The following is a 13,672-nucleotide window of genomic DNA, read 5'->3' on the forward strand; positions in this document are numbered from 1 at the left end:
CTTGCTTGCTTTGGTCTGTCAGTTTGTATACATAAACATGTAAAAAAATTAGTTCAGTGACACTTGAGGTATCTTTTGGTCTTGGGGAATTTGCTGTATAATCAAGCAATAGCTGGATTAAATATCTTCAGATTTCTTGAGATATATATATGAAAAAGCTTCAAATATAGGATGTCTGTGGTACTGAAGGATGTATAGGTGAGGAGAAGGTTGGAGCAGTGACTTGAGGACTGCAGCAACTGGAACTGCAGGTTTAGGTTCTGTATCTCTTTTTTCTGAGGTACACTCACTATTGAAAATGCTGCTTTAGATGGAAAAGCTGATTTGTGGCAAAACTGTGGGATGTTTGAGGATGCAGCACAGCTCTGCCCAGAACTTTACAGCCCATTCCAAATAAACAGACTTGCTGTTTTATTGCTTTCCACATTATGTAGTCATTCATGGTGCTATACAAAAGACTGCTTGTCTTAATGTCTCACTGTTTTGCCCTTTGATCTGCCTTTGTATGATGCAAATAGCTTTGTAGTGCCAAGAGCAATACATGGTTCATGGAAAGCCAGTAGCCTCCTGTGTCTCCTGAGAGAAAGTGAAGTCCAACTGCTGATCCTCAAGTATGGGCACTGTAGGTGCCAGCTCTTCAGGTATCAAATGTTTTGCAACAGCTGGTATATACGTAAGTGCAGATATCTATCTAAATACAGGAACAGTGGAGGGGGCTTAGAATTTTTAGTGATTCCTCTGCATTTAGGTGAGATTTGGGCTACAAACCCCATATTCCTCCTGCCTTGAAAGCCGAAAAGGTAACACGAGTGCTGCAGTGTCCAGTGTTGGACTTGCTCTTGGCCATCTTTGGGTTGTTTTTCTGGGGAGGGACTGAGGAGCAGGGGCAAACTGCTGAGGCTGCTGCCAGGCACTGAGTTTGGGATCTTTGTGTGATGCATGCACACTTCTTCTGTCTTGCTGCAAGGACAGCATGGGCAGCTCTGCAATTAGTATGAACAAATGTATGTATATTTATACCACAACAGGCTTGCATAGAGGGTGGTTCATCAACCAAGCCCAAGAGGTGGCAATGTGCATGGGGGGACTGGAATAGAGTTACCAGGTACCCCCCTGGCTTTGGATGAGTTTACATGAAGATGTAAAAAAAATGCTTCTTCTGTAAGTTTAGGCATCTTCAGATTTGACTTTGTAATTTTGTGCAGTAATTCTTTGGTCTGAGATTTTTAAGTCCCTGGGGACTGAGCTCTGGCTTGTTCTTCAGCCTAGCTCAGAGGGCAGGAAAAATGTGAAGTGTAATAATTGTGCATAGGATTTTTCCTATAATGTTGTTTTTTCTCTGGAGATTTAGGAGGGAGAGCATTGGGAGCTTGTCACTGTATTGTTGGGGGTTTTTTTGCCCTTTTTTTGTGTTGTTTTTTTTTTGTCATCCTGCCTATTTAAAAATGTTTCCTTTGTATTTCTCTTCAGCCTATTACCTACAGACTGCAGGGCAGCCTGAGGCCAAGGGCTTATACTTACAAAGCAAACTGGGTATGGCCCATTCTGGGTATGTCTCCTTGGAGACAAGTCCTAGACAGGCCCCTGCTCCCAGGAGGGTACAACCAAGGGGAAGAGGTGACAAAATGCAAATGCAATTGAGTGCTTTGGTTGTCTCACCTTGCTCCAGTGGTTCACAGCAGTCATAAATCTGCATACAGCTGCTGGACATGGCTTGGTGGCAGAGAGCAGCCAGGGGTGTGCCAAGTCAGTCTGGCCCTGTGTTTCTTGAGCAGCAACTGACTGCTCAGTTTTCACTCTAATGAATTGGAGGGAAGAAAAGGGATAAAATAACGGGCAAAGAAGCTCACAGGTTTGAGTCACCATGCAGAAAGGAAGGACACTGAGCAGCACCAGTTGAGAGAAAAGACAGATACCACCGTTAATTTCTGAAGGTGCTGCACAGAAATCTTTAGTGTCTAATAATGGACAGCATCGGCAGCCACAGCCAGAAAAGTGTGTGTGGGGAAAAGTCCTGTTCTTCAGGCCATTGGAAACTTGAGACCTTCACCTGTTTGTCAAGTACAACATGGTGCTGCTGAAGCCACAGCTGGAAAAGCAAGCAGATAATACCAGTTGGCAGAGAATTAAAATAAGGAAGTTGAACTCTAGCCAAACCAGTGAAAGCTGGTGGTGGCTATTTAAACGTTTCTATTTATAAGTCAGCAAGTTTGCGCTTCACATCAAATGCTGATAAAAAAAGATAGCAGGTTTTTCTTCTAAATAGCATTTTATTCACTTTCATAATTGTTTTCGGGGAAAACAGTTGAAGTTAGAAAATTGGCAGAGTTGCATGCCCAAGCCATAGAATTCCCTTTCTCCATAGTGGCAAAAACCAGATCTGATCCAGCAAAATTATGAGCGTTATAAACAAATCTTCCATCACCCCACTGGTCACCGACTGTGATCAATTATTGCTTTGAAGCTGGCATACAAGTATCAGATGTTTGGCCATTGCATGTCTTCACTAATCTCCAGCCCGAGTAAAACCCTTTGGCGTGATGTATCCTATAATTTGCAAAGTTTTTGAACAATAGCACATTTTGCATTTCATTTGCACTTCTCATCCAAGAGCCTAAGAATACACTCCCCTCGCTAAAGAACGGGGTAATTAATCATCAGGGCTATTTGTAAGGAAAAGGCCTGGCTGTGGGAACAGAGTCATAGACAAAGTAGAGGATAAAATGTCTATATCATGCTGCTTTAATCACCCAGAGAAGTATCTCCTCTACACGATTTTAAACTATTTGAATCTTATTTGTGAAGGTATCTTAAAACAGTATTTTTTCCACACGTGGGGTGTGTTTTCACTCAAAAATATTTCCCTGCTGGATATTATTTTTTTTTTCAGATGCCATAAAGCTGTTTGTGCTCTGTTTCTTGTTTTTAGAAATCTCTTTGAGTATTAGATCAGTTACACATCTGTTTTCTGCAGGGATGACTCTTCCAATTTTGTCTTAATTTCTACCCATTAAAGTTATAAAGAATAATCTAAATAAATGAGAAAGATTTCCAAGAGAGAATACTTATTTAAATATGCAGGCAAGTCTGCAATTTAAATCCAGGTGTTGTACTTCTTGAGCTCTGTACTTCCCCAGAATATAAATGTTGATCAGTGTGCCAAGTGTTTATGCGAGTCAGCCTCTTGAGTGATGGTGGGAGTATTTGGAGAGCTTGTTTGATAAGCTCTTGATGCTTTTTATCCATTACCTTTAATTCTTTCCTCCCTGTTGCTGTGTCAGATGTCCTGCTTTTTCTCTCCAGGGTGCTCCCTTACGAGTCATGTTCCTCTCTCCTGATCTTCTACACCTGCATAGGGCGGGTTTTACTGTGGTTATTACAGCCCTGGGACCAGAGCCAGGGCTGGGATTAAGGCTGCTCCTGCTTCTCTATCTCCAGCACTCAAGCAGGCTGTTAGAGATTTTGTTCTGGCGTACCTGTTGCATGTGGAGGGTTATCCTGCTTTAGGTTGCTCTCTTCCAGTGTAGTGGATAAGAACTTTGGTCTGGGTTTTCCCAGTGTATATCTGTGTTTTTTGTCTTTGCTCGCTGAACCTTCACTGTCTCTCTCCTCCCAGGATGGGTGTTTTTAGATCCATGCTATAAATACAACTTTTAGACTAAAGTGTTTTCAGGGAGAAGATGGATGTGAGGAGGGAATCCAGAGCAGTTTGGTGGAGCTAACAAAGTGGCTGAGAAGCATCCCCTCTCACGCATGTTACCTGGCCTTGCAATGCTCCAATGCATTGATGTTCGTGGGGCTGTTTCATAACTGAAGTAAACAGGGATTAAGGTAGCCATTGTGCCCAGGACATCCAATATAGTATCTACTGGTAGAACGACTGATCACTAGAGTTAGACACCATATACTTAATCAGCTGGGAAGGTAGATAAATTCTTCCCCTGGAAGAAAAACAGTAAATATGTACATCTTCCTTAATGTATTTTGCAAAGTCTAGTTGGCCCATTAGGGCAGAACCTCTCCCCTAGGATTAAAAGGAAGGAATAGTAAAAGCTAATAGATAAAAATACATTTCCTGCTTTGGCATCTTCTCAAGGGTCATTGTTGCATATCATGCAGAGATAAGCTGGTATTTAATCATCATGCATCAGGTACAATTCCTCTGCCTCCAATGCATCTCTACTTGTGTGTTTCCAGTGGGATTGGGTAGGTGATGGTGTGGAGAGCATGGCTATAGCTGGCTGTGTATAGACCACAGGAAGGGAGGAGAGCTTGCTCTCCAAGCTGGACTTCAATGCATCTGTTACCCAAGGATGGTAAAGCAGTGTTTGCTCTGTACTTTTTTTTAGCATGACAGTGATTTTGATTAATGAGTGTGTGCCTTCTATCTGTGCCTGAGGGCTTAGATGTCATGGCAGAAAGTGACTTTTCTGGCTGAATTAATGTGTATGTGAATTGTTTTATGTCAGTAACTTTACTTATGGCCTGCCCCACAAAAATTCACAGCTGTAAGGGCTTCTGCATAATGGGCTTTTGAAGTCCAAGCTGTTCAACTGCCAGTAGTTGTATTTACAAAAGAAATTGGATAAGCCCATCAATGACACTGCGAGCATCTTGACTCTGTTTGTTATTTTGGCAATTGTGAGTAGAATTCCCCTTACAGAAGAATCCTGTAGAGGTATTGTCTGTCTGATATATCATTTTGAAGCCAATCTTTAAGAATTCTGTCACTGAGGTACAATTTTCTAATAATTTTGTTGTATGAGTTTGGAGTAGTTTCTAGGAAGCTTATTTGGAACCCTGTTGAGCTCCTCCTTGGGCAATTTTCTAGGATTTTCTGTAAGAATTATCTCTAGGTGACATAAGTGACTTGAGGATATCCAGAAGAACTAACAGGGGCCACTTCTGATCACATGAATCATCTGTGCCATTGAGTTGTAGATGTTGATTGTCTGAGGTCTGCACACACTGGCTTTTTCTTGGAATGTCCTCAAAATGATGTAATGGGGACAACAAAGTTATCCATACTGCCTGATGTTACATTGGAATTCTCCTTTCTTTTTACCTACTGTAGGTGTTCTTTGCCTGCCGGACAGCTTGAACCTTCACAAAGATCAGCAAAGGTCAAACAAGCCTGGGGAAGTGCAGATGTTCAGCCAGTCAGAGCTAAGGACCATCGAGCAGTCTTTACTTGCTACACGTGTGGGGAGCATTGCAGAACTCAGTAAGTACAAGGTTGTTTGATAATGTTTGGGGTTCTTTCCTTGGAGTAAAGCAAAGCTGCTTGCCTTGCCTGGTTGTGCAGAGGAGAGACGAAGGGGCACACGTAAAGTTGAAGATGTTGGTCAGACCTAACTATGCTTATGCTCTGTGGCCAGTTTGAAAGCTGAAACCATAGGAGGAAGGAAGTCTCGTGCTTCTAGTAATGCCTGTGTCTTGTTTGCATACACTTCTCCCATTTTTAAAGATGAAAGATGCTTTGTTTTGTCTTCCTTACATTGTGTTTCAGAGCACCTCACAACTTGGCCAGACTTGCAAACGCCTGTCATACTGGCACCCTCTCTCATTTCACTGAGATGCCTTTTTTGAGATGGGCAGGCAAAAAGCTGAAGGTTGCAATAAGCGAAGGAAATACTGTCACAAATTTAAAACAGAGCTTGTTTGATAGAGGGTCTTTCACCCTGCTTTTCCTTCTCCAGTTCCAGCAGAGGGAAGAATCACAACTCAAACCTGCACTAAATGAATTTGTGCCAGGAAGAAAATTACTTACTGTTAAACTAAACACTCGTTGAGAAATGCAAGAATCTATGGTATCTATCAAAATCAGAAAGCTTTGGATTCAGCACAAAGAAATTGTGGGAGGCAAAGGCAATGTGAATCCACATGTGACATGAAGATAAAGTGACCAGGAGAATGTTTTTTAATTTTTTATTTTTATTTTTTATTAAGAGAGAAGCCTTAAAATCATATATTTAGGCTTTGGTCAGTGATGTGAAGCTATGGGTGGGGAAAACAGAAACATTCAGACACAAAAGGTTGAAGGTATTTTAATTTTTTTCTGAGGTCTGTCAGAAGTGCTGTCAAGTATTTTTCTCTTAAGGTCTGTAATGAAATTTTGGGGGAGAAATTGAAAGGACTCAATTGTGTGAAGATAGAGGCAGCCCAGCTTACCACTGTTCTTATTACTGAATTCTGGTACGAGCTTTGTAAAGAACGTGTAGGTGTATCATGTTCATTTTCTTGGCCTTCCCTGTAGCAACGGGAGTCTCCTCTGTAGCTCCATCATATCATCAGGGCTAAGCTTACGTGCTGTTCATGAGCCCTGTGGATATACCATGGATGTTGCTCTACAAGCCACAGTATGAAATTCTATTTTCAGTTTGCTAGTTATTCTCTGCTCTGGTGAAACATCAACAAGCCAAGAGCGCTTACATGCCTTAGTGTGGAGTGTTGCTCCATCTCTGAAATCAGGTGTTTGGTGTTATTCAAATTAAGTAATGTATGCTTATTTATTTCACGTGCATGAAACACACAACAGTACTGTCTGTGGGCCAACCAAATTATGCATAAATACACTAAATACAGCTCTTTTTCTGAAAGTACGTATGGTCGTGTTTTAATGAATAAGTAATCTGTGGATACCTCAGGGGTTTTTAATTTTCATTCTGGATTTTTTTTTAACCTCTCTACACAACCCAAAGAGCCAGACTCCTTAATTACCCCTCTCACTCTTTTAAAATTTGATTTTTAGAAATGTATCTTCTCTAAGATTTGAATCTTAGATTCAAATGCTTGGTTGATAGGGTTTGTTTTCTTTATTTCTGTTGACTGCAAACACAGGCAAAACACTCTTCAGGGTAGCCAGCTGGAAGAAAAGAGTGCACCAGTGGGTGTTAGACGCAGCTGTCAGAGAGGTTGGCACCTCCAGCATGCTGGTAGCCCTCCAGAAAGCCCTCTGGAGGTACCTCCCCAGCCACTGCAAGCAAACACGTGCTGGGGAAGAAGCAGTCGGAGGAGGGGTGATTGGCAAAGCTTGCAAGGTTTGATGCTCAGCTGGGTAGAAATCTTTGCTGTGGAGCAGTGCTGGTGCAGAGTTCAAAACTGAGTTGCAAAACGTGGAGGGAGACGCACAGCACATCAGCGAGCAAGAACCTGTGAATTTGGGCAAAATTCATTAAATGTATAGAAAATGAAGGGGTGGGGATTACAAGGGAGTTTGCCCTTTGTTCAGTGCTTATGTATCTGTCTCTTGGCTGTGACCTGGAAGTTACAGCAAAGCCTGTGCTGTGGAGGGAAGCTGGGGAACCACAGTGTGGGAGCAGAAGTGCTGAGCAGCAGGGAGAAGCCAAGGGGGAACACCTGGGGATCAGAGCGTGTTGGTGGAGAGGGAGTAGGTGAAGGAGGATTTATCACAGCCACGGTGGTGTGAGTGGGATTGGAGAGCTTTAGAAGTGGCATGGTGGAGAGAACAGAGGATATGGCAAGCTCTGACATGGAGAAAGTGGGATATGAGGGAAGGGTTAGGTATGTAGAAGCCTCTGCTCTTGAAGGGATGAGTAGAGGTGATGAGAGAAACTCTCTGAATAGAAGAGAACTAAGAGGATACCACTTGTGAACAGGAAGGGGAGGAGATGGCAACCAGGTGTGAGTGGCAGGCACAGAAACTTGGCCTGGTGGACCTACAGAGCGGGCAGTCCCCGGGCATGTGTCCACAGTGTCCCACCAGCTTGCAATATCCCAGAAGTCAGGACCTCATTTCTGTTCTCTTCAAAAGAGCACAAAAAACAAGGGCAAAGAGGGCTCTTGGACTGAAGCAATTTGATTTTATCTCAGGGGAATAAAAAGACCACCAACAAAAAAAAGCAATTCTAGTTGAATAAGATTTTCTATAGTTTATTAACATTAATAATTAAACTACTGCAAGTACGCAGAATAACTAGAATTAAAAAACACCCACATGCAGAAGAAAGGCTTTCCCCTGCTCTCAGCTCTGTGCAGCATCCTCACATTCAGTGGTGTGGCTGGCTGGTGAGCTGCTGGAGGCTTTGGGACCAGGAAATCAAATCTGTCCCCTGGAAGATGACAGCTGACAAGTGGGTCCTGTTTACTGCCCAGCACCTGTATTTCAGCTCAAATCTGTTCAGTTTCTTCACAGCCTGTCTCAGGTGGAAACAGACTCTCAAGGTGAAAGGCCTTCTGTCTTGTGATACCTTCACCACACCCTTCATGTGGTGGCCCTCATTTATCTGGTTCCTTAGTTTTTTTCATGTCTGATGTGTTTGAAAAGAGCATTTAGGTGAGCTGCATCTCCCTGTGAGGTGACATAGGTGAGAAAAAATGGTAGAAAGGTGGGATGGTGGGCACATAGAGTGTGGGCAGCACCCTGGGAATGCTGCAGCGGATGAGGTTGACCCAGGCTGCCGTTGAGGGGTCCTCATACCCAAGCAGGTACAACTGGACTAGTGGGTGACGCTTTGGTCTCCCCCAAACCCTGCTTGTGTGGTGCTTCTGCTCTCATCTCCTGGGCGTAGCAGGCAGCAGGTGCTGGTGGTCACTGGGATGGTCCTACCTGGCCTGACAACAGCGAGGCAAGGAGGCACCGCTGGCCTTGCGGCACTCTCCCGAAAACAGGAGGAAGATGTGATGTTGCGGACTTGGGGGGGGGGGGAAATGAAAGTAAGGTTTCATCTTCAGGACTTAGAAGGAGAATGTACATAAGGGCCTAATTCTGCAATGCAATTACAGCATTAATGTGTGATTCCAAGGAAAAGGCTTGAAAAATTAATGTGAAACCTTATTCATTAAAATATAATGAATATGGCACAAAGTTAAGGAACAACAATAAATCTAGTCTATGTTATATTGGCATTTAGTATTCAGGAATTGTAATTGCCTACTACAGTGTGTTTTAAAATAATGTAATTTCATTTGAAATGCTTATTACATAGAGAATATTGGGAAGAACTGAAGCACAGCAAAAATAATAGGATTTTAAACAGTAGCCTGACAGTATTTCACTGTTTAATCTTAGAGAAAATATTTCACAAGCCTTTTTTTTTATAAACTTCTCCTAAAGTTTCCTGTATTTCCAAACCAGACCTAGAGGGGTATAGATCTGTTTGGGGTTTTTTTTTTCAGAAATTTTTGTGGATTCTTCTAGATATCTAGTTCTTCTATTTTAATTTCTTCCCCTTCAGTCACAGAAAAATAAGTAGACTGAATAGAAAAAGAGGAATATTAGGGAGAGCTGTGGCTTTTGAGAGATCCCGTGATACTGCATTTTGACCTTTGAATATTTTTCCCAACTTCTTTATATGCATGCTTGCAATCCACAAGCATTTATGTTATATTTAACTGCATAACATTCCAACACACCTATTCATCACCCATCTAAAAATACCACCGCTGGCTTGGAGACCACATGCGGAAAGGATGAAGCTCACAACTGGAGGTCGCTGGTGTTTTGCTGGATGAAGGAGGACCCTCTCTCGCTCTCTTGCCACATGCATGTAGGTGTTGACAAGGAAAAGCAGAGCCCTAGGGTGTGGTGGGCACCCATCCTGGCACCACAGAATATTCTTCCCTTACTGCCTTTGGGTGAAGACCCTAAGGTGTTAGTGTATGGCCAAGCTGGGACCACCATGCTGGGGCACATGCATAAGACTGCTGAAGGGTTATGTCTAGTGAGCTTCACAGAGGAATAAACTGTGGTTTAGGATATAATCCAAAATGAGTCTTCATGAATGTCTTTGTGTCAGAGCAGAAAACTGTTCGGGGCTTGCACTGAGTCCAAGGACAACCAATCTACTATGGCTTTCTTGTGTGAGATGTTTGCCACCCAGTTATGCAAGCCATAGGGACCGGTGACAGTGGTATTATTATTGTGTTAACCACAAAAAGTAAACATTTTCATTTTAAACTAGGATAATCTGAAGATGCAGATGTGACTTAACATTGCTCATCTGAGAGCTTTTTGACCTTTGAATAGTGTTTAACTTAAAGCATCTCCCAGATGTGATGTTCAGGCTGGTATTTCCTCCACATCACCCCTCAAGTCTCAGTGATGTTTTCCTTTTTACCACTCTTCCCCATCATCCTCTCTGTTTCTGCAGTGCTGCACGTGTATATTTCCAAAATAACAGTCTCCCAGTAGATCTTGCCACACTGTTAGGGATGAAAGGAAGGGTTACTGCTCAAGTGTAAGCAGGAATGTGATTGCACATACCAATACTGTTTTTCATTTCTCCTCACAGCTCCAGCTGAGGAGATGATGAAAGTCAGCATCCCCTCCCTTGGCTTTTCATTTAGTCTCAATCCTCTGCAACCAACAGGAAGGAGCACTGCAAGAGCTGTACAGATTGATTCATGTACTGTAAATAAGAGGTTAAACCTAGGCTTAGAAGCAAATGTCAGGGCAAGGGTGCTTGCTGGAAGGGTGTCATCTGAAGGAGAGTTGTTACGAATGCTCTGCTTATTTACTGTTTGTCAGATATTTTTCTCAGGCTAAGCAGCACCATAGAGAAAGGCCAAAGCTTTTTCTTTGTGAATGGTTTGGTTCATGCAGCACACTGCTGAGCTAAGTGGAGGTGCTAGCTGAAACCTGCAGTTCCAGGTGGTAGTGCTCCCTTCAGCCTAGGGTTTGTCCATAGACTGGCAGCCTGTGTGGGCACTCTCCAGATGTGGAGATACTTCTAGTTTTTGAGGGCCCTTTGCTGCATTATTGCAAATGATCTCTAGTCCCTCGTTTTCCCACTGCTTTTTGGGCCTCCTCTCTGTGATCCACATGTCATCTGTTCTGTGTGTCAAAGCTAAAAAGAGAAGTTGTTGAGGTGCCCCCTTGCACCCCAGCAAAGAACCCAAGACAGATTAATGTGATGCTTAAATGCTAGGTAGTTTTCTGTCTCTGTTAAGTGCTAGCTGGTTGCCAGCTCCCACAACTGCTATTCTGTTTCCCTTGCAGCCCCCTCTGAGGAGTGGACCTGAACCTCCATTCACTCCCTGTATCTGTGCACAACAGGGGTCATGAGTTACTTAATGCCCCCCTGTTGTTTTTTTCCATTCCACTGGACATACCCAGTGTCATAATCCCCTCCTTCTGACCAGGGTAGTGGATTAGTCTTGGGTTACAGGGGATGAACAGAGGCAGATATTGCTTGTCTGGGCCCCATCTGCTGTCAGCCCTTTGAGGGCTCCTCAGCTTTCTCCAAAGGTGGGACTCAGGCCCCTTCACCTTTTTTGGGACTGAGTTGGGGTCTGTCCCCATGCAAGGGGTTTGATTCCTCCAGGGTTTCTACCTTGTGCGTTTAGACTCACTCAGGTTTGGTGGTTAGAGGCAAAAGACATGAAATTGGTGGGTGGGATGCTGGAGCTCCAACCCTCCACTGTCCTTTCCCAATGTATCTGCTCAGAACTCCTCTACGTACATCACCCTTGGGGTGCAGGCTCCTATTTACCCCTGAGCTCTTGTGCATCACAGCATGCTTGGGGTTAAAACAGCATTTTCCTTTCCTTAGGTTTGCAGTCAACCCTATCCTGTCTGCACTCTTCAGCTGGCCTGCTGAGCCGTGGGAGACTCTTAAATTCAGAGTTTGAGGACATGGGTCTACATCAGACCAAGGAAAATCCAGGAATGATAGTCCGTAAGGCAGTGGTAGTTTGCAGAGGGAAGGCTCTGCATTAAGTTGGCAGATTAATAACTCATCTGAGTCAAAGCTTGTTTTGTTTAGAGTTGATGTGGTTTAAAGGGAATCAAACACAAACCTCATGCTTGCCACTTTGGATTGGAGATTTTGAAGGTGGTAATGTTATTAAAATAGGTACGTGAACTTAAAAAGGTTTAATTACTATTGTGGCTTTTTATGGGATATATCCAATCCCTAATTTCTCAGTCTTCAAAGGCTTAGCAAACACTGAATCGTACACAAACACTTAAGTCAGTAATATAAATAGAACTTTCTTGTGATGGTGGGATAACTGAAGATAAAAGGTTAAATAATCTGTGGGAGGCCACAGGGAAGCCACTGTCAGGAAAGGGGCTGCTTGTATCTTCATCGTGTCTTTCAGTGCTGAATTCAGAGTTTGGGACCACAGCTTCTTCCTTTGGTCTTCCGTGAATGGCAGTTAGGAGAAGAAAAGGTTGTCTGGGGTGGCAAATTCATATAGAGGCAGGACATGGGCAAGCAGAGGTGGGAAGGTTTCTTCAAGGTGAGCTCTGTGGTGAATCTGTTTCACGTGGGATGCTCCATGGACTGTGTGTTGCAGCCCTCCAAACACACCCACAGCCTGAGCCAGCTGGTTCTTGAGTCTAGAATATACTGTGTGCCCACAGTAGCATGGCTATATGTTAGAAGATATTTTGTGCTAAGAGCATGTGACAGTGAAATACGTACCGACACACTTTGTAGTGTGCATCCACCCCAGTGCTCTGCACCCTTCTTTCCTGGTATAGATGGGTCATCTTGAGGTGCCGGTAGAAAGACTTCTAATAAATCATTTGAGGAAAGATTTTGCCAAGCGCGTTTTTCCTCAGCTCTCTTTTGAAACATAGAGACTGATGAAACACCGGAGGCAGAGCAAACGTGGAGGAGCAGTGCAGCTGAAACCAGGAGCATGTGGATGGCTGAGCGGCTGGCTGGAGGCGATCTGCTGTGGCACAAGAGGCGCAGCTCAGCTGCTTGGATCCACCCGCTTTCATGCACTTACAGGCACCTGCTGAGGCAAGCTGTAGCAGTGCATCACTTTGGTGCAGAAACCAGAGGCAATGGGGAAGTGGGAAGTAGGAAGTAGGAAGGGAGAGAGACTTAGCTACAGTACAAGAGGGATGCAGGATGGCCATGGCCACCAGGTAAGCAGTTGGATTGAACAGACCATGATTTACTATCAGGGTTATAATTCATGTTTTCAGTACAGTCTCCCCAGAGCTGGTCATGAGCAAAACTGTACATCCAAGATTTCCATATTGAGGTGTGAAATGAATCCAGGTCAAGAAAGTGAGTTTTACTCCTGGCTCATGTGCTTGAAGGGGCCAAACTTTGGAAACTCCTGGCTCTGACATGAAGTTGGCATCTGGAGTGCAGCTCCCTGACTGTTGCTACTCTTTTTCATGGTCTGGACAGGACACAGGAGGACATTAAAGGTTCTGAGGGACAGACACAACTCCAGTCTATGGCTCTGGCCCCCTCTTTGCAAGAGAAAATACTCACCCAGCTAGGCCAGCAAAGCACTAACACTGCTGCTGTCAGCATGGCCCACCACAGGACATGATCCTTGGGAGCAGGCCACTCACATTGGAGTCATGGACAGCTGGAAGGGTGTCAGACCAATGTTATTAAACTGATGGGTGCTGCCTGCAGGATGCTGTCATGCTAGAAACATGGCCTGCTGCTGCTTCACACAGTGCCCTAACGAGGCATCATGTGGGAAGAGGTCTTTGGTGGAAACAGAGATCCTCCACTCTCCCCTGTGTAAGAATCAATCCAGCATCGTTCACCACTGGGTTTTGGTTGTGTGAACTCACACCTAGTCAAACGTTTTAGGCTGTGGAAGGTTATCCCTCTAAAAGTAGTGCTCATAGGCAGCAGGAATGTTTGCAAGATCAGGTCCATCATGACAGACCATAAAATCTCCAGAAAGTTTCTCAGAAGTGGGCACTGGGCATCTATAATTTCCTCTT

At 43.9% G+C, this 13,672-nt stretch overlaps 1 protein-coding gene across 1 annotated transcript in view; it reads left to right on the forward strand.

The window, feature by feature from the left end:
• ABTB3 (ankyrin repeat and BTB domain containing 3) overlaps positions 1 to 13,672 on the forward strand; it is a 178,140-nt gene that overhangs the window by 97,385 nt on the left and 67,083 nt on the right. The window contains exon 2 of the mRNA XM_051638474.1: positions 5,075 to 5,224. Within this exon, the coding sequence (XP_051494434.1) occupies positions 5,075 to 5,224 (150 nt within the window). The remainder of the gene's footprint in view (positions 1 to 5,074; positions 5,225 to 13,672) is intronic.

This window comes from Apus apus, chromosome 1, assembly GCF_020740795.1.
Source record: "Apus apus isolate bApuApu2 chromosome 1, bApuApu2.pri.cur, whole genome shotgun sequence".
In the NCBI taxonomy this organism is placed as follows: Eukaryota; Metazoa; Chordata; class Aves; order Apodiformes; family Apodidae; genus Apus; species Apus apus.